This window comes from Antechinus flavipes, chromosome 6 (assembly GCF_016432865.1).
Source record: "Antechinus flavipes isolate AdamAnt ecotype Samford, QLD, Australia chromosome 6, AdamAnt_v2, whole genome shotgun sequence".
Taxonomy (NCBI): domain Eukaryota; kingdom Metazoa; phylum Chordata; class Mammalia; order Dasyuromorphia; family Dasyuridae; genus Antechinus; species Antechinus flavipes.
In genome coordinates this window covers 142,001,834-142,029,035 of record NC_067403.1, presented here as the reverse complement: position 1 = coordinate 142,029,035, position 27,202 = coordinate 142,001,834, and the positions used below count along the sequence as shown (strand labels likewise).

The following is a 27,202-nucleotide window of genomic DNA, read 5'->3' as shown; positions in this document are numbered from 1 at the left end:
CCATCAACTGAGCAGTGATTTAACAAATTGAATACATGAATGTAATAACAAGCTGTTATAATAAATGCCAAATATGAGGAATTCAGAGAAACTTGCAGTCTTTTAAAATGGACAGAGACTGAAGAAACCAGAATTATAGAAACAATACAGATAAATAATCACAGTAAAATAAAACTAAAAGACAGCAAAACTTAGGTCAATATTAATCTTAATTCCAAAAGACTAATGATGAAACACTTCCCTTTTACTGATACAAAGGGAATAGACTATAGGTGTGGAATGTTATATAAATTGTCACTCTGTTTAACTGTTTTTATTATAAGTCAGGGCTATGTGTATGTGAAGAAATGGAACAGAGACGCTTAGCTGTCACAGGATTTTGTTATTGTTGTTTTAAAGAAAGACAATTCCCAAACATTAAACATTTTTTTTTAAAGTAGTGAATTTGTGGGTTGATAGGCTGACTTAAGATCTTTAAAGTTTACATCTAAAAATTAACAATTAACAAGCATTTATTCTGTTCCACCACCACCACCCAAAAATGAAAAAAAAAAAACCCTCTTGTAATAAATATGCATAGTCAAGCTAAGCAAATTCCTTCATTGGCTATATCCAAAAAGATTTGTCTCTTACTGTATTCTGAATCTTATTATCTGTCAGGATATTTCATTATCAGTCCTTTGGAATCATGTTTTGTTATTATGTTGGTCAGAATTCTAAAGTTTTTTGAAGTTGCTTTTATTTATAATATTGTTATTGTATTGTTAGAGTTCAAATGTTGGAGTACTTGTTCTTCTCAAAGCACAGCCGATTTAGAGGCTTAGAGCCCTTCGGATGTCTCCAAATCCAAAGGTTCTGTCCTTCAGCCTCTGCCTCTGCTTTCTTCAGCCTCCAACCAATACAGAGAATGTCCCAGCCATCAACTTGCCGTGGAGAGAGGGCTTCTGGCGTAGCTCCACTGAAATCTGTCAAAGTGTTCTCTGCACCAGAGTCGCTCCTCTGGAGTCCAGCGCGATCAGCCAGCCAAGAGGAAAAAATGTATTCTGCCATAGATCCTTCATCGCTGGCCTTTTATCTGCCTCTTCTGAGAGAATGGGATTATGGGTTTTCTCCCATAGTGCTCTCTGGCCCAATGAGCTTTAAGGGAGGTGTGGACTCCCTTGAAGTTAGAAAGTGTACTTTGTGAAGCTAGCATACTTGTGGACTCCAATGAGTAAAGGTGTGAACACAAGCCTTGTCTTAATTAGTTCTACTTAGTACCTTGTTTCAGGTTCTGGCCAAAACATCTTCTTGTAAGATTAGATCAACTCTAATTAGTTAGCAGTTAGTAAGGATTCCAACATTGTATAAACTATTCTTCTAGTTTAGCTTTATTTTGCATCACCCCATACAGGTTTTCCCAGTCTCCTCTCAAATGGTTCATTTTGTCATTTCTTACGGCACAACAATATTCCACTTCATTTATAAACCATACCTTAATTGAGGGCTATTCCCTTCATTTCCAGTTTTTTCCTACCACAAAAATAGCTGCTGTAAATATTTTTGTAGATATGGATCTTTTTTCACTTCCTTTAGTTTTGGGGGGATATATAGCTAATAGTGGTATTGGTGGATCAAATGGAATAAACAGTTTGGTGACTTTGTGGACGTAGTTCCAATTTGCTTTCCAGAATGTCTGTATCAATCTACTACTACATCATCAATGCATCATTAGTCATTTAGAGTGTTAGTTACAAAATGTGCCTTTTTTCCCATAGCAGCATCTACAACATGTTCTTTTGTTTTTGCCAATCTAATAGGAATGAAATGGAATCTCAGTTACTTTATTATTTCTCCATTAGTGATTTGGAGCATGTTGAAGTTCAAATCTAGGTATCATTGCTCAGGGACCTTTACTAAGAGAAAGTCCTAATTTGGGGGCTTGAGATACTGAATTTGATGAAGAAACCCCTTCCGTCCCCAGAATGCTTCCTTCTTTTCAACAAGCCATTATCTCCTTTTGTTTTGTTTTTGGTTTTTTGGTCTCTTTATTTTTTAAGACCATAATGACAGTATTTTTGAGCTAGCCCTAATTAGACTCCAGCAATTCTAACATACCTGGCAAGTCCTATATCCTTAACACCTCCTCCATCACTTAAGCATGACCATAAAAATAATTTATTAAACACTTTATACAATGCACAGTGTTCTTCATATTTCAAGAATCCATGATTGCATCAGCTGTAAACAGTTCATGCACTAATGCTGAGTGCAGATCCTCTAAACCTTAGTTCTTTTCTTGGGTACTTGAGTACATATTATCATGCCTGACAAAATTCACACTTGATGGACTTCCATTAAGTCCCTTGACATTGCAAGAATTATAATACAGCACACAAGGTATCCACTTATTATCTCTAACTCTGACTTCAGTAGTCACCCATCTCAAATTATCTTTTATGTTGCTTTTTGTATGGAATTAAATGGTACTAAGTTACTATGTTGAACATGTTTCTTGATTGTCTTTTGGGTATTCAACAATTTTGCATCCTTAATGACTGTAGTAATTCTGTTTCAAGGAAAAATTTGGAGTCATTGAAAACGTGGTACAATTTTTCAAATGCCACACAGCCTGCTCTTTTTTTCTGTTCATCTGGGTCCTATTCATTGCTTCATATACAGTTTAATCTGAGATATATTAGTAGAAGTGTAATAAATTTTCCAACAAAGAAATGTTTTTTTCATTTTTCCTTGTATCCCCATTCACCAATGTTTTACATATGACAGATGCTTAATAAAAGCTTGTTGTCAATGGATAATAGATACATTAATGATCACAATGATAAAATGCTTGAGGAATTTCTGAACATGTGATCTACAAACAGAAGAATCTGGGAAAGTTTATCATCGATAGAAAATAACCTCCATTTGGACTCTGTATTAATTGCATGAGTAGCCAACATGTTTGACCATCATAGTTTCCTTTTATAATCTTGGTACTGATAATTAGAAGAAAATTGAACAAACTTACTCTATTGAATAAACATCTGTTCTTTATGATTTTAACATATATATAGAAGACTTCTTGATGAAGCCCAGCTTATAAAAGAAGAATTTTGTTCTACCAAATTAAATGATTTTAAAAAATAATAAACTCCATCCGACCTTTTATCCTCTGCATCTCTCAGACAATATGGAACTATGAGGTGGTTTTCTGGAAAACAGATTTTGAGAAATGTCAACTACACTTTCTAGCCTAGCTTCATTTCCAACTAAAGTGTCATCTTCTGCAAGAAAGCTTCCCTCAAGTGATTTCCAATTTACCCTGCATTTTTATAATTGTATTATTTGTATACAGTTTTTAGTATAGTCTTCCCCTATTAGACTGTTGCTTCTTGAGGACAGGGAGTCTTGGTAAGTGTCCAAAAAAAGTGTGTTAGGCTCAGAATAGGTAAGAGAGTTCAAATCCCACCTCAAAACTCTTAGTAGCTGAGGGACTCTGGGCAAATCACTTAAACTTTTGGCCTGTTACCCTATCTGTAAAATACAGAGGATACCATTACCCTCCTCATAGTGTTGTTTTGAGGTTCAAATGATATTTAACAAACATCAAATGCTTTGCAAAATGCTATATAAATCCTAATTATTGGCTATTGCTCTGCGCATGCACAGTATGCGCTTAATAAGTGTTTATTGGCTTGACTTGGAGGAGCTCTGATAACAGGGAGTATTTCCTCTGCCGTTTCTGAGATGAAAAAAAAAACAAAAACAAAAACAAAAACTGTTAGCTTCCTGGTCCGGTAACTGGGTGTATAGGGGAAAACAGAAGGTGACGTGGACCAAATAATTTGGCCTCAGTCAATTCTCATTTTCAGGGCCAGGTAGTGACTCTGGTCCCGGACGCCGGTCTACACTTGCCCCGCGGAAAAAGATAAGTCGAGACAAAAAAAGCTAAGCGGATCCCGGGTACGCCCACACTTAAGCATATGCGCGCACGTTCTCCTTTTAGCTTCCAGGTTTCCACAAAGTTGAACTCCCTAAAAGGTAGGCCCAATTTGCAACTTCTCAGCCCGCGGCTCACGTTTGTTCCTCCTACGTCATTAGCCGTTCCACCAATCAGCACCCGGCAGATAACCGCTCCTTAGCTGCGGGCCTACCACCGATCCGCCTCCCCGAGATAATCGAGCCGAATTCAGCCCGGCGACTGAAAGCGTCCTGGATCGCGGCGCAGGCGCAGTAGCAGTCAGGGTCCCCTCCGAAAGCAGAACGTACGCTGTTTGGAAACAGAATGGTGCTGGAGAGTGTGGCCCGCATCGTAAAGGTGCAGCTCCCAGCCTACCTCAAACGTCTTCCAGTCCCGGAGAGCATTACTGGGTTCGCCCGGCTCACAGGTAAAAAAAACTGGAGGACTATGTGTGTGTATCATCTATATGAGGGGAGGGAAACGTGGAGAATAACTGTCTTAATTTTTGAACATAGGCTTTGTCCCTACTAACAATTGACCTGCACACAGATGGAAGGGGAAGAGGGAATGGGGCACGCTCGGGGGCGGGCTTTCTTCGCGAGACCATGTGACTTGCCGTAGAGCGCTGAAAAGTGGAGGGAGGGTGGAATGATTTAGGACTCTTGCGCCTGCGCGTTTTGCTGCGTCATTGCCTATAGAGCCTATGTTTTCTTAGACCTCTACACTCTGAGCCGGGGTCACCCTGTGGGGCTCCCTTTCCCCAAGCGTTGACGAAGTTCTTAAAGAGCTACCTACGCGTTCCCTTTGCGGCAGTCTTTCGTGAAAGGGGCGTTGCTTTTGACACTTTGAATTACATCTATTAAGCGCTTGCCCACTCTGACGCAAACCAAGTTTCCCCCTTGTGGGACCTTTGGGTGCTGGCTCTTCACTGACTTAAGCTGCCCCCAAGGATTTGCATGCCCCTCCCCTTTCCGCTGGCCCTTGGCTAACCGTTGACTTATATAATTTAAGGTTAAAAAGGTACACCACTAAAAAAAGGTTCAACTAGAATGATTTTCATTGGCTGTAGTATGGGAGTAATTCCGAACTCCGTACAATCCTGCATCTAAAAGTGAATCTAAAAGTGAAAGTATAGAATGGAACTGAGTGACTCAGGTGGAAGGATTCTTAAATTCGATTTTTTTTTTCTTTTTTGGTGGGGGTGGCAGTTGTGTGGTATTTTTAAATGCTTTAGAAATGCACAAAATTACAAAGAAACCAATTACATTGAAATTCAATTAGCACATTTTTCTTTTTTTAAACTCTGACTATGAAACTTTGTCTAGTATTCATTTTCTTCATTTTGATGAAAGTACGAAGACTTTCCTATTTAGTGGGTGAGAGGTTCTTCTACTATAAAAATTCTTAATTCGTTTGGTGTAATGTATTTTGGCAGGCTAATAGACTCCTTATCAAAATAGTATTTTAAAATTTACTAGATACACAGGATTACAAAGAAAACCAGGCATAGTTTATTATATAAACATTTAAAAAAACCTCACGAAGTTAACCTTTTGTCATGAAACTGAAGATCACTTTAGTTTTTTAATAGGTTAATAAGTATTGTTTTTCTCTTAAAGTAGTTAGATTCAGATATTTCCTCTATAGTGTAACAAATGATATTGAGGAGTTTTTTGTTTTGCTGATTTTGTTTTAGTTTTTAAAAATTGAAATTAAGGACTTGACTAGTCTGTTCATTTCAAAGTGTTTGATTAAATTGTAAAGTATTGTCTTGAGTTAATTTATAATAGATTAATTTTCCTGATGGATAGGTAGTTTAAAATTTTTATTAAAACTTTTTTTGTTTTATATTGCCTTCATTTCTAAATACATTCCTTCTTCCCTACCCAGCAAGCCATCTTTTTTAACTAAAATATTTACCAAAAAAAAAAAAAAAAACAAGAAAAAGCAGTTCAAACAAGCCCACACAAAAACATCATTTGATAATATGTGCGACATTTTACACAAATAGTAGGCAGAAATTTCTATGGTTAAGGTCTGCAAAGTACTCTACATATCTTATCTCATTTGATCCTCATAATGATGAGGTTACTGGCAGTTATTAAAATCCTCTTGTGGTCAGTGCAGAGGTTCGTGAAAGAATTCATGAAACTCTGAATTATTAATTGGCAAAAATGAAAGTTTATTGTTGGCCTGGAAGCCAGTTCTGCTAAAGAGACTGACTTCTTTAGTGGCAAAGTCCTATTAGGTAAATAGAGGCTGACATTGAGAAGAGAATGCATTCTCATTGAACAGGATCCTAGCAGTTGAGCAAGCTGCTTTGGACATTCTGCAAAGAATGAGTTTAGAAACTGCCCTTTAAAAGGAGTCTTGAGGCTTCCGGAAGCCAAGATTCCCAGGCCTAGATGCTTATCAGTATCCTGCCCAGATCTCTTATCCGAATTAACACTTCAAAGAGGTGCTTTTTGACCAAAATTTCTAATTGAATCAAAGAGTCTGGAATCCCCTAAAGATAAATTATCGGGGGGGGGGGGGGGGGGGGGGGGGGGGGAAGAGGGGAGACTCCAAAAGGGATCACAGATCATAAGGGAACACAGTTTCAGAGTGATAATCTTAAAGGGAACAGTTTCCCTCCCTCTTCAATACCATTCTTTCCAGATAAGTGGTCACATCTTTGCAAAGAGGAGAGTATAATGCACTGACTATATATTGACCAGGATATTCTATTGCTCTCAAAAATTTTCATTGACTGCTTCTCTTTACAAAATATAGTTCAAACAACCTGGCATTCTGTGACTTCCACAAGTTGGCTCTAACCATTCTTTAATTCCTTATTTCATATTTTTCTCTTTCACATACTTTAAATAGCCATGTACTGTTCCCTTAAATACTCTACACTTTGCCTAGGATGTCCTCCTGTTATTTCTGCCTGTTGAAATCTTAACTTCCATGAAAACCTGACATCTCTTCTTCTTCATACTCTCATAACCATCTTTGTATTATTATTATTATTTTCTTTCCAGAGGCAATTGGGGTTAAGTGACTTGCCCAGGATCACACAGTTAGGAAGTGTTAAGTGTCTGAGGCCATATTTGAACTCAGGTCCTCCTCATTTCAGGGCTGGTTCTCTATCCACTGCGCCACCTAGCTACACCATCTTTGTATTTTTCACATACTTAATCATATTCCATCTTTCTTGAACACTTAAGTGTTTGAATTTCCCATTTGTTTAGTATCTGGAAATAGCCGTTTTATGACCACTTTGATTTTCAAGTAGACAAATTAAAATAATTTTGGTAAAAAGACAGTTTTTACTAACATTTTTGTACAGTATCATCAAAGACTTAGAAGTCTGTGTAGCCTCTGTGAAACTTTTTCAATGTGGAGGTTACTTTGTGGTCTAAATTTTGTGAATAAAGTGGACTTTGTCCAGCAATTTTTTTTCACCATTGAATTCTTTTAAAAATGTTCCAGAAACATAAATCCTGCTACATTTTCCATGGGTCCTTTCTTCTCATGTTAACATCACACAGTATTTTTCCAGTCACATGCTCTCTCACCATGATGCTGCATTTCCTAGTAAACATACTGGTATTCTTGATTACAAAGTGTATTTAAGTACTTAAACAGTACTTATCTGTATCCAGGAAGACTAGAATGAATTTATTGCTAGTAATAACTATATTAATTTTTTTAAACTGTCATCTGAATAGGTCCTCTAACACTTTTAAAAACATGGTTTTAACAGAAGCTGGAAACCAGTATAGTGCTAGTTTTAAAACATGGTGGTTAAACTGAGTATAGCTTCTTTGCAAAGATTTGTTGCCTTGAACCACAAAGTGAGGTAGACACTGTATGTCCCCAGGGATACAATAACAATCTAAGACCTTAATATGGTATGCTAGTAGTTCCCTACACATTTTTCAGACGTGGATAGAGTGACACTTCTTGGGGCTGTCAACGTTCATATTTTGGTTTTTTATTTGTATTGTACTAAAGAGTTTTAACCAATGAAATTATCTGTTGACAATTTAGTGCTGAATTATTTGATTGAGTCAAAACCAGGTAGGTAGGTGATCAGATGATGTTATTTCATCTGTATAGGTTCTTCCTTTGTTAGTGTAGATTGTAGTCTTTCTATATATTCTAATTCTATGCAAGTCTTATTCTAAGTTGTTTTTTTTTCCCCCTCTGGAAATCATAGATCCACATTATCATAGTATCATTAGAACTAAGAGGTACCTTAGAGGTCATCAAATCCAATGCTGTCCTCATTTTACAAATGAAACTGAGGCCTAAAGAAGTTAAATGACTTGTAGCACAACTAGTATCCGGCAATATCTGAACTCATAATTTCCTAACTTTTAATGCCAGTGAGGCATTCTTCTGTTTTCTTACATATATTGATAACAGTGTAGCACTTGGATAGCCCATCTGTTTTCTCAGTTAAGCCTATCCAAATTCTCTTGTCCTCTCATTTTTTAACTTCTTTCTGGTGAAGAAACTGTGCTCATTTGGTGTTAAGTCTTGGTTCTTTTCGTGGTGAAACTTATTTTTTCTCTTTTAATTGAGAGTAGCTCACTTGAAACCCGTTCCTCTCACCTCCTTCTCTGTTTATTCTTAAATTAAGCCAACAAACAGTTATTTCCCTTTCCTCTGGGCACCAAATAATTATCTCTACTCCCCTAAGGTTAGATCATTTTTGGTTCCTATATCCTTTCACATTTTTTTTTTTAATCCTTTCACCTTCTCCAGAATTTTGTTCTGGGAGTCATTCTCTCTTCCCTAGTCATCAGTTTCTTTATGACGGCTGCCTCCCTGCCATCTGCTTATAAACATATTCTAGGCTTATCAATCCTAAAAAAAGCCTTCTCTTGGCCCTTTCATCCCATTTACCTGCAGTTCCATCTTTCTATGTATCTGATGTTTCCAATTTTTTACTAATTATCTATTTTCTTCTCAAACTATACTCTCAATAGTTACCAATAGTGTCATAATCACAAATTTCTGGGGCCATTTTTCGCTTCTTCATTTTTACCGCATTTGATTATCCTAATTTATTTAAGATTCTGTTGCTTCAGAGACTTCACACTCTTGGGCTGTCTTCTTAGCTTTGTATTAAATAAAAATAACTATTTTTAATTTATGGAATAAAACATTTCTATAACAATATAATAAAAAAGATGATAGCTGCAAATCTACTATGTACAAATTTGCTATTCCTGTTAGATAAATGACAAAGTTATCATGTGAATTTCTTTTTTTCTCTTTACTGTTATCACCTTTCACCCTAGAGATAGCCACTATTATACACAAATTGTGTGTATGTGTAAAATTATGTGCATTTTTATTCCTCATTTCTTTTTCTGGATGCAGATAATGTTTTCCTTTGTGTCATTTATAGCTAATTTTGATATTTATAATACTCAGAATGACTTGTATGCTCAAAGTCTTAATGTGGATGTTCTCCAGGATAAAATAAGAGATCAGAAAGAGCCTCTTTTCCTCGTTACTTTCTTCTTTGATAATTTCCTTTATTCCCACAGCTTTATATACCATCTCAGTATAAGTGACTTCTAAATCTGTATCTTTATTCCTATGCTTTTCTCTGCATTTTTGTTTTTCCCCCTCTTCTCTAAATTTAAAAGCTCTATCTCTAGCTGGTTTTAAGACATCAGTACCTGGACATCTGACTTTTATCTTGCACTCATAGAGTGAACATTGTGTAGTATATAAGAATCAACTTTGAAGTCAAGATGTTTTAAAGTCCAGTCTCTTGGGCGCAATTAGATTTGTGATCCTGAGCAAGTGACCTGATCTTCTAATGCAACTTTTTAAGACTAAGAACTGTTGAATAGTTGCTGATGTACATTAGTAAAAGGGGTTTGTTTACTTATCAGAGTTACATGTTGCTTGATAGTTCCCTGCCCTAATGAAATTGGTTCCAACAAAAGCTAAGCAAATCTAAAACCCACAAACTTAACATTATCCATAATTTATCTTTATTTTTTCCTCCCTAAACATGATGTTTCTGATTTCATTATTTTTCTTTCAATTTTGCAATTATAGAGTATCAGAATTCAAAGGAACTTCAGTGATAATCTAATCCATTTGGACTAGTATTTGGAAAACTATTCCCTATCTATAACTAAAACATCTGAAAAGTGGTCCTTAAGTTTTGTTTAAAGACTTCCCATGGAAGATGGTGGAGTAAAATCAGGAACTCTCTTGAGCTTTCCCAAAATCCATCTAAATACCTTTAAATAATGACTCTTAACAAATTATAGAGTGTCAAACTCACAAGAGGATAGTGCAACAGTTTTCTAGACTAAGGCAACTTAGAAGATTTGCAGAAAAGGTCTATTGCACCAGAGTGAGAGTGGAGTGCAATCTATCACAAGCCTTGTTAACACAGTCCTGACCACACCAAACCAGTAGCAGGCTTTTGGGTGACTGAATAAGTGACAGCAGTGGCAGTTTCCAGGCTTCTTAATCCATAAACACAATAAGGGGATCAGACAACATGACAGAAGGAGATGATCAGGCACCAGGAGCAGTATTCTTGCATTGTCTTTACTTGGATCTGGGTGGCAATCCTGAGTCTTAGTCCCAGTGCAAAGAGGAGCACTAGCATACAAGAGCTTCCAGCCACAGTTCCAGGGCAGAAAAGAGTGCTTGCAGTCGCTCACAGGCCAGACCACAGTCCAGGAGAATAATAAACATAACCTCTCCTTAGATCATATTACTTTGGGAAAAATTGAGAACTTACAGGTCCATAGAACTATCTCAAAAATAGCTGCACAGAACCCCTAAAGCTTGGAACATTGTATCCTCTACCCTGGAAGTAGAGTTCTACTTGAGCGAAGAGTTAAAAGTCAAGAAATAATCTGGGGAAATGAGTAAACAGAAAAAAGTCTGACCATAGGAAGTTACTTGGGTGACAAGAAAGATCATAACACATACTTAGAAGATAAATTCAAAGCTCCTATTATCCAGAGTCCCAAAGAAAAATATGAATTGCTGTTAGGCTATGGAAGAGCTCTAAAAGAATTTTGAAAATCAAATAAGAGAGTTTGTAAAAGAAGAATTGGGAAGAGAAATGGAAATGATGCAAGAAAATCCTGAAAAATCAGTCTACAATTTGGTAAAGGACACATATACAAAAATAACATCTTAAAAGACTAGGCCAAATAGTGAAGAGGTTATAAAAAGCCAGTGAAGAGAAGAATGACTAAAAAGCAAAATTGACTAAATGGAAAGAGAGGAACAAAAACTTACTGAAGAAAATAATTCCTTAAAAATTGGAATAGAGCAAATGTAAGCTAACTATGAGAAATCAAGAAACAATAAAACAAAAAAGAATGAAAATAGATGATGATGTGAAATATCTCACTGGAAAAAAACACTGATCAGGAACTTAGATCTGGGGGAGAGAATTTAGTAATTAGTGGACTACTTGAAAGCCATGATCAAAATAAGAACCAGGACATCAATTTTCAATAAATTGTTGGAGAAAACTGCCTCTATGTTCTAGATCAAGAGGGTAAAGTCGAAGTTGAGGGGATCCAACTGATTAACTCCTGAAGGAGATCACAAAATGAAAATTATCAGGAATATTATAGCCAGGTTTCAGAGCTTCCAGATTAAGGAGAAAATATTGTAAGCAGTCAAAAAGAAACAATTCAAGTATCTTAGAACCATAACACAAGATTTAGCAATTTTTATGTTAAAGGATCAGAGGGCTTATGATATTCCAGAGAGCAAAGGAGCTAGAATTACAACCAATAATCACCTGTCCAGCAAAACTGAGTATTAGCCTTCAGTGAGATAGAGAATTTTACAAGCATTCTTTATGAAAAGACCAGAGCTAAATAGAAAATTTGACTTTTAAATACAAAGATTCAAGAAGGATGGAAAGGGAAATCATAAGGAACTTAATATAGTTAAATTGTTTACATTCCTATGTGGGAAGATGATACTTGTAACTCATAAGAACTTTCTCATTATTAAAGCAGTTAGAAGGAATATATATATGAAGGGGTACAAGTGTGAATTGAATATGAAGGGATGATATCTAAAAAGATAAATTTAAGGGGTGAGAGGAATGTACTGGGGAAAGGCAGAGACAAAATGGGATAAATTATCTCATACTCAATTGGGTATAGAAATCTATCTTGCCCTACAAGAAAGTAAGAGGGGGAGGGGATAAGACTGGAGGTAGATGGTAGTCAGAGGCAAAACACTTTTGAGGAGGAACTGGGTGAAAGGAGAGATAATAGAATAAATTGGGTGGATAGAAAATGGAGATATAGTTAGCAATTGTAACTGGTAAAAAAAAATTGAAGTTTCTCTGATAGAGGACTCATTTTTGAAACATGTAGATTACTAAATCAAATTTATAAATATGAGAGCCATTCCCCAGTTGATAAATGATCAAAAGATATGAATAGTTTTCAGATGAAATAATCAAAGCTATCTATAACCATATGGAAAAATATTCTAACTTTAGTACTAGAGATTGGAAAAATGCAAATTAAAACAATTCTGAGGTACTACTTCAAACCTATTACATTGGCTAATAGGACAGAAAACAAAAATGACAAACAGTAAAGGGGATGTGGGGAAAATGAGACATTAATGCACTGTTGGAATTGTGTAACCATTTTGTACAGCAATTTGGTACTATGCCCAAAGGGCTATAAAACCATGCAAACCCTTTGATCTAGCTGTAGCACTATTTAGTCTGTAGATTAAAGAGATTAAAAAACAAAAAGAAAAAGAACACACACACACACACACACACACACACACACACAAATATATATAGCTGCTCTTTTCTGCTGACAAAAAAATTAGAAATTGAGGGGATGCCCTTCAATAGAGGAATGGCTAAACAAATTGTGGTATATGATTGTGACGGAATATTATTGTGCCTAAGAAGGGAATAGAAGTATGAGAAAGGCAGACAAGCAATGTGCTTATATACATGTATATACATATACATGTGCTAAATCCATTAAGATAAAATATAGAATGTTAAGTTTAGAGATAAATTAGTAGGCCAGTTGGATGGGAAGGTGTACAGTGTGAAAAGCGGTTATATGAAATAAAAATAGATTGGAACCAAATTATAGAGAGTCTTAAATGTCAAACTATGTATGTGGGTTATATTTAATTCTGAAAGCAGTAGTGATTTACTGAAGGTTTATAAGCAGGGTTGTCACATGATCAGGAAGGGGCCTTATGAAGGTTGTTTTTTTTTTTTTTTTTTTCTTTTAAACAGCTTTGTGCAGGACAGGTTGGATAGAAAAGATATAAAAGACAAAGTGACAAATTAAGAGGCTACTGAAACTTTGGGCCTGAATTAAGTGATAGTCATGTGAATAGAGGAAAAAAAAAGAAAAGTAATCTGGGAGTTAAAAAAACCTGATTTACAAGGAATTGGATAATGGGGTAAAGGAGAGGAAAACTGAGTCAAAGAAGGCTTTGAGATTAGCAACCTGGATTACTGTAAAGATGGTGCTATCCTCAATAAAAATAGGATTGCTTGAAGAAGAGATGGGCTTTCCGTGGAATAAAATACATTCTGTTTTGCACAAGTTGATTTTGAAGTGACAATTGGACATCCAAGTAGCGCTATCCAGAAAGCAGTTGTAGATGCAGAACTGAAGTTAAGGAAAGAAATTAGAATTGAATGCATAGATTTGGAGTTATCTACATAGCAAGTAATAGGAATTATAAAGTGACTTGCCTAGGCTCACACAGTTAATAAGGCCAAATTCGAATTTAGGTTTTATTTATTGAAAGTCCAATGTTCTATATACTCTACCACCAGAAAGTAATAAAGGATTAAGGAGAATAAGAATTAGCCAGTGATCTTAGAATTAAGTAGTTGAAAACATTTTGTGATTGTTGGAGACTAGGTTCAGCAGAGATAACAGAAGAGATCAAGAAACAAGTAGTGAAATAGCAGAGACAAGTGTTGATAGTTTTTTTTTCTTTTTTTAATTATTATATCTTTTTATTTACAAAATATATGCATAGGTAATTTTTCAATATTGACCCTTTCAAAATCTTCTGTTCAAAATTTTCCCCTCTTTCCTCCCAGCCCCTCCCCTAGATGGCAGATAGTCTAATACATGTTAAATATGTTAAGTTATATGTTAAATCCAATATACATATACATTTTTATACAATTATCTTGCTACACAAGAAAAATCAGATCTAGAAAGGAAAAAACCTGAGAAGGAAAACAAAAATGCAAGCAAACAATAACAGAAAGAATGAAAATGCTATATTGTGGTCCAAACTGAATTCCCATAGTCCTTCTCTGGATGTAGATAGCTTTCTTCATTATCAAACAATTGGAACTGGTTTGAATCAACTCATTGTTGGAGAGAACCATATCCATCAGAATTGATCATTGTATAGTCTTGTTGTTGCCCTATATAATGATCTCCTGGTTCTGCTTATTTCACTTAGCATCAATTCATGTAAGTCTCTCCATGCCTTTTTGAAATCATCCTGCTGGTCATTTCTTACAGAACAATAATATTCCATAACATTCATATACCATAATTTATTCAGCCATTCTCCAATTTATGGGCATCCATTCCCTTTCCAGTTTCTAGCCACTACAAAAAAAGGGCTGCCACAAACATTTTTGCACATGTGGGCCCCTTTCCCCTGTGTTGATAGTTTTTATGAGGACTTGGGAAAAGATGTAGGATGGTAGCCTGAGGGAATTTGTAAGATCTCAGCATATTTAAGTAGATGTCAAGAGATTGGGTGAGAAGGACAGAGAGAATAAATGAGCAAAAGGGGTAAGTTCTCAAAAGAAAGCAAAGGTAACAGCATCTAGATTAAAAGTAGAAAAGGTTTCAACGTGTCAAGGAGAAAAGACCACATTGTCTTCGGGTAGAAACAAAGGACTGTTGAAGAATGTGAGTAGTTTTTGAGGTGTGGAGTAGGGGAGAAAAAGAGTGAGCTTATTTTCTTAGAAAAGTTGGTGAGGGCAGATGATATGATGGTATACCTAGAGAACCCCAGAGATTCTACTAAAAAGCTATTAGAAATAATTCATAATTTTAGCAAAGTAGCAGGATACAAAATAAATCCTTATAAATCCTCAGCATTTTTATACATCACCAACAAAATCCAACAGCAAGAGATACAAAGAGAAATTCCATTCAAAATAACTGTTGATAGCATAAAATATTTGGGAATCTATTTACCAAAGAAAAGTCAGGAATTATATGAGCAAAATTACAAAAAAGTTTCCACACAAATAAAGTCAGACTTAAATAATTGGAAAAATATTAAGTGCTCTTGGATAGGCCAAGCGAATATAATAAAGATGACAATACTCCCTAAACTAATCTATTTATTTAGTGCTATACCAATCAGACTTCCAAGAAAATATTTTAATGATCTAGAAAAAATAACAACAAAATTCATATGGAATAATAAAAAGTCGAGAATCTCAAGGGAATTAATGAAAAAAAAATCAAATGAAGGTGGCCTAGCTGTACCTGATCTAAAATTATATTATAAAGCAGCAGTCACCAAAACCATTTGGTATTGGCTAAGAAATAGATTAGTGGATCAGTGGAAAAGGTTAGGTTCACAAGACAGAATAGTCAACTATAGCAATCTAGTGTTTGACAAACACAAAGATCCTAACTTTTGGGATAAGAATTCATTATTTGATAAAAACTGCTGGGATAACTGGAAATTAGTATGGCAGAAGTTAGGCATGGACCCACACTTAACACCATATACCAAGATAAGATCAAAATGAGTCCATGACCTAGGCATAAAGAATGAGATTATAAATAAATTAGAGGAACATAGGATAGTTTATCTCTCAGACTTGTGGAGGAGAAAGAAATTTGTGACCAAAGATGAATTAGAGATCATTACTGATCACAAAATAGAAATTTTTGATTATATCAAATTAAAAGGCCTTTGTACAAACAAAACTAATGCAAACAAGATTAGAAGGGAAGCAACAAATGGGAAAACATCTTCACAGTTAAAGATTCTGATAAAGGTCTCATTTTCAAAATATATAGAGAATTGACTCTAATTTATAAGAAATCAAGCCATTCTCCAATTGATAAATGGTCAAAGGATATGAATAGACAATTTTCAGATGATGAAATTGAAACTATTACCACTCATATGAAAGTGTTCCAAATCACTATTGATCAGAGAAATGCAAATTAAGACAATTCTGAGATACCACTACACCCTGTCAGATTGGCCAAGATGACAGGAAAAAATAATGATGAATGCTGGAGGGGATGCGGGAAAACTGGGACACTGATGCATTGTTGGTGGAGTTGTGAACGAATCCAACCATTCTGGAGAGCAATCTGGAATTATGCCCAAAAAGTTATCAAACTATGCATACCCTTTGATCCAGCAGTGTTATTATTGGGCTTATACCCCAAAAATATACTAAAGAAGGGAAAGGGACCTGTATGTGCCAAAATGTTAGTGGCAGCCCTGTTTGTAGTGGCTAGAAACTGGAAATTGAATGGATGCCCATCAATTGGAGAATGGTTCGGTAAATTGTGGTATATTAAAATGTTATGGAATATTATTGTTCTGTAAGAAATGACCAGCAGGATGAATACAGAGAGGCTTGGAGAGACTTACATGAACTGATGCTGAGTGAAATGAGCAGAACCAGGAGATCATTATACACTTCGACAATGTTATGGTATGAGGATGTATTCTGATGGAAGTAGATTTCTTTGACAAAGAAAAATACCTTCTGAATCCAATTGTCCCTGTTCAACAAGAGAACTGTTCGGTTCTGCAAACATATATTGTATTTAGGATATACTGCAACATATCTAACATATATAGGACTGCTTGCCATGTGGGGGGGGGAGGGAAGGAGGGGAAAAATCGGTACAGAAGTGAGTGCAAGGGATAATGTTGTAAAAAAAATTACCCTCGCATGGATTCTGTCAATATAAAATTATTATTAAATAAAATAAAATATTTTTAAAAAAAGTTGGTGAGGTAATCTGCTGAAACCAATAGAGGTAGTCTCTGACTTATAGTTGCCCTATGTTCATTGTTTCTTTGATATAACTTTGGGGGTTCCATATAATGATACCATACACAGTGGTTAGGTTCTTGGACCAGCCCATAAACGTTTATTTAATGTATAAATGTTTGTGATGCTTTTATAGAATCTAACTCCTTAATGCTTTTGACCAACTTTTTCTTTGTGATCCACTGCAGAACAGAAGGCATTTTAATTGTTTCTCTCCTACCTCTCCATGAAGAATTTGAGATTTTCCAGGTTTTTGCCAAGTTCTGTTAGAGGCTGGGTGTTATGGGCCAGAACTTGAAACAAGGTACTAAGTCACTGGAATAATAGAGACAATGCTTACTTAGTTCACATCTTTAGAGTTCACACCTTTAACAGAGTTTACACATTAGTTCACACATTAGAGTTCACACCTTTAGAGAGCATTTATAAACTAGAAACTTCAACTACTGACTTTGGGAGATTCACAAGTCAGAAACCCACTAGAGACTTATAGGAGATTCACAAGTCAGAAGCCCACAAGCCCACTCTCGGAGGCAAGACAGATTCATTCCAACTTTCACCTTTGTGCTGGCTGGAGGCTTTGGATTGAGAGTTGAGCTAAAGGCTGAAGCTGGCAGAGGCAAAGGACAAGTGGTAAGAGCTCTCAGAATCAAGGAGAGAGATAAGTCTCTAAGAAAACTAACCAGGCTATTTTAAAGGAGACAATAAAGGATTTGGATTTTAACTCCTGGCTACATTTGAGGTGATTATTGATCAGAACTGAAACAAAGGCTGCCTCCAGCAGCCCCCCCCAAAGAAACCTGCTCTCAGAGAATGATTATATTTTAGAGAAGAGAACATTACAGCTGGGGAAGTGTAATGAGAGGTGAGACATGATTTTATAAACCAAAAACAAGGTCAGCCCACTTTCTAGCAAAATATATCATTATATAAATCCAAACAGCATATCAGTTAATTCCCTAATTAAATAAAATTACATTCTGCTATATATAATATCTCTAGATAATTGCAAAATATACCAAATTATATAACATATTCAAACTATCAAACTATCCAAAAGGATAATTTTCAGAGTGTATGAATTTGGATGGGGGAAAACATTTTTACTGTCTTTTAACTGAATTTTAACAGGCCACTAATTGGTATGTTGAATAGAGTACCATGCCTTTTCTGAGTTCAAATTCAGCCTCATATACTGGCTAGCTCTGTGGCCTATGCAAGTCACTTAACCCCTATATTTGCCTCAGCTCCTCATCTGAAAACAAGCACACATTGGAGAAGGAAATGGCAAGCCACTCTAATATTTTTTTTTGGGGGGGGGGATTAAAAAAAATTAATGCATTTATTCACATATAGAAGTAAAAGTTATTATAAATCATATTACCTTCATTAGAAATAAATAACTCTGGTTTTTAAAGGAAAGAATTATATATAATTCAAACTCAAACATTCTCAAAATTCCCAATGAAAATAGGTTAATTTGCACTAATAAATCCTACTCTATCCAAAATCTGCAGGGGATATCATCAATAAGACAGTGGTAAGATAGGCTTTTCCACCTTTCTGAAAAGGAAAGGTTAGCTCTTTTTTTTTTTTTTTTTAATTTTATTTTATTTAATAATAACTTTGTATTGACAGAATCCATGCCAGGATAATTTTTACACGACATTATCCCTTGCAATCACTTATGTTTCGTTTTTTTCACCTCCCTCCCTCCTCCCCCCCCCCCCAAGATGGCAAGCAGTCCTATATATGTTAAATATGTTGCAGTATATCCTAGATACAATACATATTTGCAGAACCGAATAGTTCTCCCGCTGCACAGGGAGAATTGGATTCAGAAGGTAAAAATAACTCGGGAAGAAAATCAAAAATGCAAATAGTTCACATTCATTTCCCAGTATTCCTTCTTTGGGTGTAGCTGTTTCTGTCCATCATTTCTCCAATAAAACTCAGTTAAGTCTCTTTGTCAGAGAAATCCACTTCCGTCAGAATACATCCTCATACAATATCGTTGTCGAAGTGTATAATGATCTCCTGGTTCTGCTCATCTCACTTAGCATCAGTCCATGTAGGTCTCTCCAAGCCTCTCTGTATTCATCCTGCTGGTCATTCCTTACAGAGCAATAATATTCCATAACCACTCTAATATTTTTGCCAAGAAAACCCCATGGACAAAAATCCAGAGGGTCATATAGAGTCAGACATTACTATATCAACAAATTGGATTTTAGCAATTCTTTCAGTTATTTAAAACATTATTTTAAAAGGAAACCCAGAAGCTTCATGAGACTGTCAGAGAAATTATGACAGAAAAAAGATTTAGAACTCCTATCCAAAAGATTAAAAAGATTCTTAACTTCACCTTTTCACTTTGGAGAAATTGCACTTAGATATTGATGGGACATATGGATACATAAAAGGCTAAAATTAAGATTTACCTATATTAAGTGGAAAAGCTAATAGGCTATAACCTAGCTAAGATTGGCTAATGACAGTTGAAAATAGGACTTCTTTTGTGTCATGGGGAATTTTTGGAATGAAAAGAGATGGGGATATGATGTTCAATTGCTGGGAGGATAGTAGGAACTTAATGTGTCATTCTAAATAAATATATAGTGAGAGGATGAGGGATTAGGGATCAGCAGGCCCAGTTATTATTCTGAGAAACACATGGAGGTCTGGAAAATCCAAGTAACAGAAGCCAGAGAAAGAAATTATTGATGGCCAGCACAGCAGCATGCTGCCACAGAGATTGGCAAAAAGGCAGAGAACCATAGGGAATGGGCATATTTGGATAGGACTCAACTCTACACACTCATTCCTCCCTCTTCTAAGTACCATAGAAATCCAAATTCCAAATGGCAGAAATGTGCACAGACTAGGGTGGCAGAAAGTGTTAGTGCTGTATATTGCTGGGCCAGAAACCTGAGGAACAGTGAGAACATGGCAGGATATTGTGTATGTAGAGAACATAACAGATGTAGAGAACTTTATGGCATTCGACTAAGCCTAAGGGAAAGGAACCAGGAAAAAAAAATAGAGGATATATGGAGGGAAAGATTGAAATTATCAAAGTGGTCAGGGGAAAAGAAGAATCAAAGACCTTGAGCACAAGCAGATAAATTAACAGAGACATGAACTGCAAAAGGAAATATGCTCTCTATATCTAGTAAATGAGTTGAGGCATTTATGAATAAAATACTGTAAAACAAAAGAAAACCATCCAGTATCAAACAAAATAGAGGATTTTGTGTGTTTTGAATAGAGTATTAAACTACACAACATTTCTGAATGGTTTGAAAGAGAATTAAGAATTATGAAAGCAGAATTTATGACCTGAATGTAAATTGCCTATATAATGGGTAGAATAGAAAAATTTTGAATCCATGGTGGCAAGTCTCGTCAAAGAAATGAAATAACTTAGAATAACATAGAAGTAAAGGATAGTCCAGAAGAAGATAAAATAAATTCTCTCTCTCTCTTTCTCTTTCTCTCTCTCATATTCATGTTTTCCATACAAGGAAAATGTAATTTCAAAGACTGGATATTTAATGACAACTTAAGGATGTTAGTTTTCCCAGAAGAACCTATAATTTTTATTCAGATCACAGAGCCTGAACACCAAAATGCAAGAAATATTACAAGAAAATTGTTGAATTGTGTTCAGAACTAATCAACACAAAAAAACAAAGTGCCAGTTGAAAGAATTTATAGATTTCTGAGTGTGGGAGATGGGGGACCAGAAACAACTGAGAGCCACAAACTCCAAGACATATTGTAGTGGTTAAATTTAACAATCCCAGTAAGAAATAACAAATTCTGCAAGTACCCAGAAAAATGACCTTCAAATACAAAGGAAGGGAAATTCAAATAGCACAAGACTTTTACATTTACCAGAGAATATAGGAGGGAATGAGACAATGTATTCCAAAAAGCATTGGAACTCAGGATATATCTCAAGGTGATTTACTTTTCAAATCTTAGCTTAATGATAAATGAAAAAAGATGAATTTTCTTTAATAGAGAGGCATTTTTAGAAAGAAAATCAATCCTGAAGTGATTATTCCCATTATGAATATTGCCAACATCAGAAATGAATGTAGTAGCCAAGAACAGCAGCAGGGTGAAAAGAGAGAGAACATTAAGAGATTTCTTTGTGAAAGTGTAGGAAGAGATAGGATGGTGGTAGAAGTCAGATGAGATTATAGTGAAGAGGCAGGCCTTTGAGCATTATGGCTTGAATCTCACCACACCCTGCTAAGGTGAATCAATAGTTTTTGCAGAACTAAATTAATGAAAGAGTGAATAGAAGGAGAAAAGGAAGGAGGGTAGAGAGGAGCATGTACTGTGCCTTGCTCAAGTGCTATATAAAGTAAAAATGACTCCTCTCTTTTAGGAACAAGAGAAACTGCAGGGAAGAAGTAGTTGAGAACAGGTTTAGGAGGAAATACCATTAATGAATGAATTTTTGCAAAAAATGACCACATTTTAGGGCACAGAGATGTTGTAAACAAATATAGAAACAAAAATAGTGAGTTTATCCTTTAGTGACCAGAACATAATAACCAGTCTTTGGTTCAGGAACCACAAACATAATAATTCAAATGGGGAACTTAACAATGAAATCTTAAATAATGAGTGGGTCAAAGAATAAATCATAGAAACAGTATATATGAAAAAGTGATGATGAAAAAAATGCCAAAATTTCTGGAATATAACCAAAGCCTGTCCTCAGCATAGGAAATGCTATCTCTCTATACATTGATAAAATAAAAAAAGAGAGGACTGAAGAACTGATTATGCATTTTAAAAAAATTAGAAATCCATCAATAAACCCAAAATAAGCAAAGCAGAGGAGATGTTAAAAATTAGAGGAGAAACAAACTTGAAACCAATAAAACCATAGAAATAAAACTAAAAATTAGTTCTAGAAAAGATAATAAATTGATAAACCTTTAGCTAATCTGATTTTTTAGAAGAGAGAAGAAAATCAAATCAACAAAATATCAAATTATATCAAGGTAAAATCACAGTAAAACCAGAAGAAAAAAAAAATTTTAAGAAAAGTAACCAGAATGTATTATATGCTAACAACTGACAATGCAAAAAAAGCTACATGTGAACCTTCAAAAATAGAAAATACTCTCAGAAGACCAGGAAGAGATTTTAACCTAAATTCAGGAAAGGAAATAGAACTAAGTATAATGGAACTACCAAATAAAAGTAATAATAATAATAATAATAATAAAGCCCAATTCTTTATCTTGATGAATTTGCTCAAGAATTCTATTTTAAAAACAGTAACGCATAATATACAAATTATTTTTTAAAATTGAGCAAGAAAGCACCCCTATCAAACTTTTTTTTAATGAGATATGTCCTAATACCTAAACCAAGGGACTGTATATTAACGTTAATCAGTTTGATAATTTTAAGCAAAATCTTTTCACATAGATTATAGTAATTTATCCAAAAGCTGTTTCATTGTGACTAAGTAGGATTTCTTCTGTGAGGATAGTTCATTAGGAAAATAATCAACATACTCATAATAAAAAACCCAAACATTTCAAGCCACATGATTATCTCAGTAATTTAGAAAAAGCCTTTGACAGAGTACAATATGAATTAATTCTAGAAGTCCTACAAAGTATGGGCATAGTGAGATCTTTTTTAACATCATAAAAATCAATGCCCAAAGCCAAAATGAAGCATCAAAAGCAGTGTATCATGTACATTGTCAGTTTTTTCATTGAATTAGAGTGAAGCAAGAATGCCAATTCTCCTCATTATTAAATGTTAGCAACAGCAATTAGACAAGTAAAATAAATTAAAAAACAAAGATCGTAAAGAGGAGATAAAACTAGCCTTATTTGCTGATGGTGTGATAGAATCTTTGAAAAATTCTAGGAAATTAGCAAAAATGCTAATCAAGATAATAGCTCAGCGGAGTTGCAGGCTATAAAATAAACCTTCAAAAATCAACAGTATTTCAAATTATGTATAGTAAGATCCATGAAGCAATAATACAATAATAAATCCCATTGCTAATAACTACAAAATACATAAAGTATCTGGGAATCAGTCTATCAGCAACAAAGACTTGTATGGATTAAATTATAAATCAAAGAATATTAATTGCTTGTCATGGGGTTATGTTAATGTCATAAAACACAATTACTACCAAGGTTAATTTATGCTTTTAATGCTATGCCAATCAAGTTGAGAAACTTGATAGAATAACAACATTCATTATCTAGGGAAATGAACAATTAAGCATTTAAGACCAATAGCCATTCTTTAATATATAAATAGTCACAGGATATGTAAGAATAATTCTCAGAAGAATTGTAAACTATTGAATTCACAATCATTGGAAAGAATCTTCCATATCATTAATAATAAGAGAAATGCAGGTCAAAACAACCCTGAGGTTTCACCTGGTACCCTGCAAATTGGTGAAGATGACAAAAAATGGCAAGCAAATTTTGGTGGGTTTGTGGATTTATTGAAATAATGCTTTGTTGGTAGGATTATGAATTGGTAAAATCACTTTGGAATGCAGTTCAGTATTATGTTTTACATGATTAATTAAAATGTCCATACACTTTGACCTAGAGAGTCCATTACTGGACTTGTACCACAAGGAAGCCAAAAAACCCCTATACACCAAAATATTTATTATAGTGCTTTTTGTGTGGAAACAAAGTAGATATCCATTAAGTGGGGAACAGTTAAACATAGTATGGCATGTGAATGTAATGGAACATAGACTGGAAGAAATTATTAATGTGATGAATACAGAAAAGAATGAAAAAATCTACATGAACTGATGAAAAATAACATATGCAGAGCCAAGAAAATAATACATACAAACATTACAACAGAAAATCACATATCAAAAACCAAATGTGAATGTAGTAAAATTATAAAGCATAACTGGAATAAAGAAATTTGAAAAGACATCCCTAGTTCATGCCTTTGTGTAAGTAAAAAGCTCAGACATGTTCACATATTGCACATATTTAGAGTTTCCATATGTTGATAGGTTGTGCTTAATTTTTCCCCTTTTCCTTTTTTTTTTTCCTTTATAAAATACTGTTTGTTACATAGGATGGTCCTTAGGCAAGAGAAAAGATACTGAAGAAAACTAGGATGGTAAATAATAAAAGACCAATAAAAACTCATTATTTTAGAAATGGAGAATGCTTATGCTTTTGGATAGATTTGGTTTAGTATCATACTGGTGATAAAAAATGTGGATTCTTTTATAATCATATTTAATGGGCTTCCTTTTTACCTAAGAACATCAGAATGTCATTAGTTACAAGTGACCTTGCTTTAGAACTCATTATGATGTTGTTATTCAACCTTAAGTTACAGTGATGGATGAATACAATGATCCGTTAAAATAAAATCCTAAGTGTGGGGGATATGGTTTTATTAATTATGCAATAGTTTACAATTTACTTTTAAAGATAGAACACTGCAAATCTTAATAAATTTGTATGTTTTTAGTTTCAGAATGGCTTCGTTTATTACCATTCCTGGGTGTACTTGCACTGCTAGGTTACCTTGCAGTTCGTCCATTCCTCCCAAAGAAGAAACAACAAAAAGATAGTTTGATTAATCTCAAGATTCAGAAGGAAAATCCAAAAGTAGTGAATGAAATAAACATTGAAGATTTGTGTCTCACTAAAGCTGCTTACTGTAGATGTTGGCGTTCTAAGACGGTAAGATGCCTAATTATATATAAACATGAGAATTCTTTCCAGTTATAGCATTTTTACTTCCCTAAATCACAGGTAAGATTCTTTCCACATGTTGTAAGATTTCTCATGATGTTTTAAAATTTCTCATTATGTATATATTTATGTTTTATATAGGTACACTCTTGAAAAATAGAGCAGTGGGAAAGATGGGCCATTTTCAGTAAAAATTTATGTAATTGCTATACTTTGTTCAGAATCAAAATTTAAGCTGAATTTTTTAGTTTAAATAAGAGTTAAACTAAAATTTTGTCTTAGAATATCTAAATAACATTTTCTGTCACTTTTAAATATGTATATTTCTAAAATTCATATGAATAAGGAAATGGTTTGTTTGAAGTCATCAGTATTACTTCTAGTTGACATTGATGAGGTTAGTGGCAGTGCAGAAAATTATGGAAGTTCCCTTTTAGTCAATGCAGGTTCTTCGTGAAAGAATTCATGAAATCCGAAATATTGATTGGCAAAAATGGAAGTTGATTGTTGGATAGGAAGCCAGTTTTGCTAAGAGACTGACTTCTTTAGTAGCAAAGTCCTATTAAGGAAATGGAGGTTGGCACTGAGAAGACAATGCCTTATCAGTGGGCAGGGTCCTGGCCACTATGCCAAAGAGGCAGAGCTGCTTTGGACCTTCTTCAAAGAATGAGTTCAGAAACTGTCCTTTAAAAAGGAATCTTGAGGCTCATGTTTCAGGTTCAAAAGAAATCCAAAGTCCCAGGCCTAGATGCTTATCAATATCCAGCCCAGATCTCTAATTGGAATTTCCTGAAAGGATCTGGCATCCTCAAAAGATCAATGGGGTGCTTTTTGACCAAGATTTCTAACTGAATAATGACACTTGTCTAGGGAGATGTGCTTTCCCAGGAGAGCCTGAGACTCCAAGATCAAAAGGGAAAACAGTTTCAGTGTTAATTTTACAGATCAAAAGGGAAACACAGTTTCAGAGTGATTACAGAGTTCACTCAAGTCAACATCATGCCCTTTTGTTATTTGGACAGTGACTGTCAGATGATAGAAGTTTAATAAATGCATGGTGTTTGGTTGGATCCACATTAAATATGCTTCAAAATAGTTTTTAATTTAAAGCTGCAAAATAATTAGACATTTTCATTGACTTTCTGTAAGCTTGTCTTTGACTGATGTGAATCTTCTGAGATTTAAAAAAAAATTCAACTAATACTGTCTTAATTGTTCATATGTTTGATTTGAAATATTAAAAAGAAAAGAAGGCTATAGTAGTATCAGAAACCATTTTTTATTGTGTCAGGTGCTAAATAAAATGAAGCAGTTTGGTCAAAAGTACTTGATAATCATTTTTCAAAATCAGTTTGCTTTTTATTTAGTTTAGTCAGTATTTAAATTTATTGGATCCTGTGTTTTGTACAACACTTTAAATTTTTTCTTTTCTAGTTTCCTGCCTGTGATGGATCACATAATAAACATAATGAATTAACTGGAGATAATGTTGGTCCACTAATACTGAAGAAGAAAGAAGTATAAGAGAGTTGGACTGATTACTTTTAACTTCTGTGGTATAAATTCATATTACATTGTATTTTTCAATTATTTGTGTCTACAAGTGCCTTTGAATGGCATAGATTATCTTTAGTAGTCTTAATTACTGTTGTTGATTTGATCACTGTTTCTGCCATTTAGTTTTCTTACTACACTACTGTTTTGTATTTGATACTTTGTATATTCAGAAGAATCATATTTATGTAGAACTTAAAAACTGAACTAGCCTTTTTATCATGAAACTATAGGTTCCTTTGTGTTTTAGCAATAAAATCATATTCCCGGTACTGATGTTTAACTGTGAGATTGTTAACCCAAGATTTCTGTAATACTCCTAAAATTATTTATCTGTATTTATATGATAATAGTGTTTTCAGTATCTACATAACTCCTTTTATTTTCTGCAGTGTAAAAATACATATTTTTCAAACACTTCTGTACTTTAAAATTATTTTTCTTCAATCTTGTTATCTTTATATGAGTGTAAGATAGCAATATGTTAAGTAACTGGGATAAAGATAGATTTTCTGCTTTAAGGATCCTAATGCAATATGGGTCCCAACTGGAGAAAGCTAGATGAACAGGATTTTTAAAAATCCAAATAACTTAAGGAGTGCTTATTTGCATTACAACAAGGATTCTTTGGTTTACAGATTCTTCTAAAGGAACTTCTTTGAATAAAAATTTATCTGATAATAGCATTATTAAGACCTATTAGCTTGATAAGGATAAGGGAAGAACATTTGGAGATTTTTTTAGTTTCAACTTGTGATTTTGTGGGTGATCATAAATAAAGTTAAAATTATCATGTAAGACCACACAAAAATAATTCAATTCTAAAGAAGTTGATAAAGACAAGAAAGTTTTTTAAAATAAATATTTTATTGGGAAATTACAAAAAAA

At 34.4% G+C, this 27,202-nt stretch overlaps 1 protein-coding gene across 1 annotated transcript; it reads left to right on the top strand.

Moving 5' to 3' along the window:
• The first annotated feature begins 82 nt into the window (after positions 1-82).
• CISD2 (CDGSH iron sulfur domain 2) lies at positions 83-27,202 on the top strand. The gene is made up of 3 exons (XM_051966168.1): positions 83-4,370; positions 24,534-24,748; positions 26,195-27,202. Exons 1-3 carry the CDS (start codon positions 4,268-4,270, stop codon positions 26,282-26,284), a joined length of 408 nt encoding a protein of 135 aa, XP_051822128.1. The 5' UTR covers positions 83-4,267; the 3' UTR covers positions 26,285-27,202.

What these genes read in the sequence shown, in the direction of transcription:
- CISD2 (XM_051966168.1), top strand. Translation starts at nt 4,268, where the DNA reads ATGGTGCTGGAGAGTGTGGCCCGCATCGTAAAGGTGCAGCTCCCAGCC. An exon ending in TGGGTTCGCCCGGCTCACAG is followed by an intron (nt 4,371 to 24,533) that starts GTAAAAAAAACT and finishes GTATGTTTTTAG; the next exon opens with TTTCAGAATGGCTTCGTTTA. An exon ending in GATGTTGGCGTTCTAAGACG is followed by an intron (nt 24,749 to 26,194) that starts GTAAGATGCCTA and finishes TTTCTTTTCTAG; the next exon opens with TTTCCTGCCTGTGATGGATC.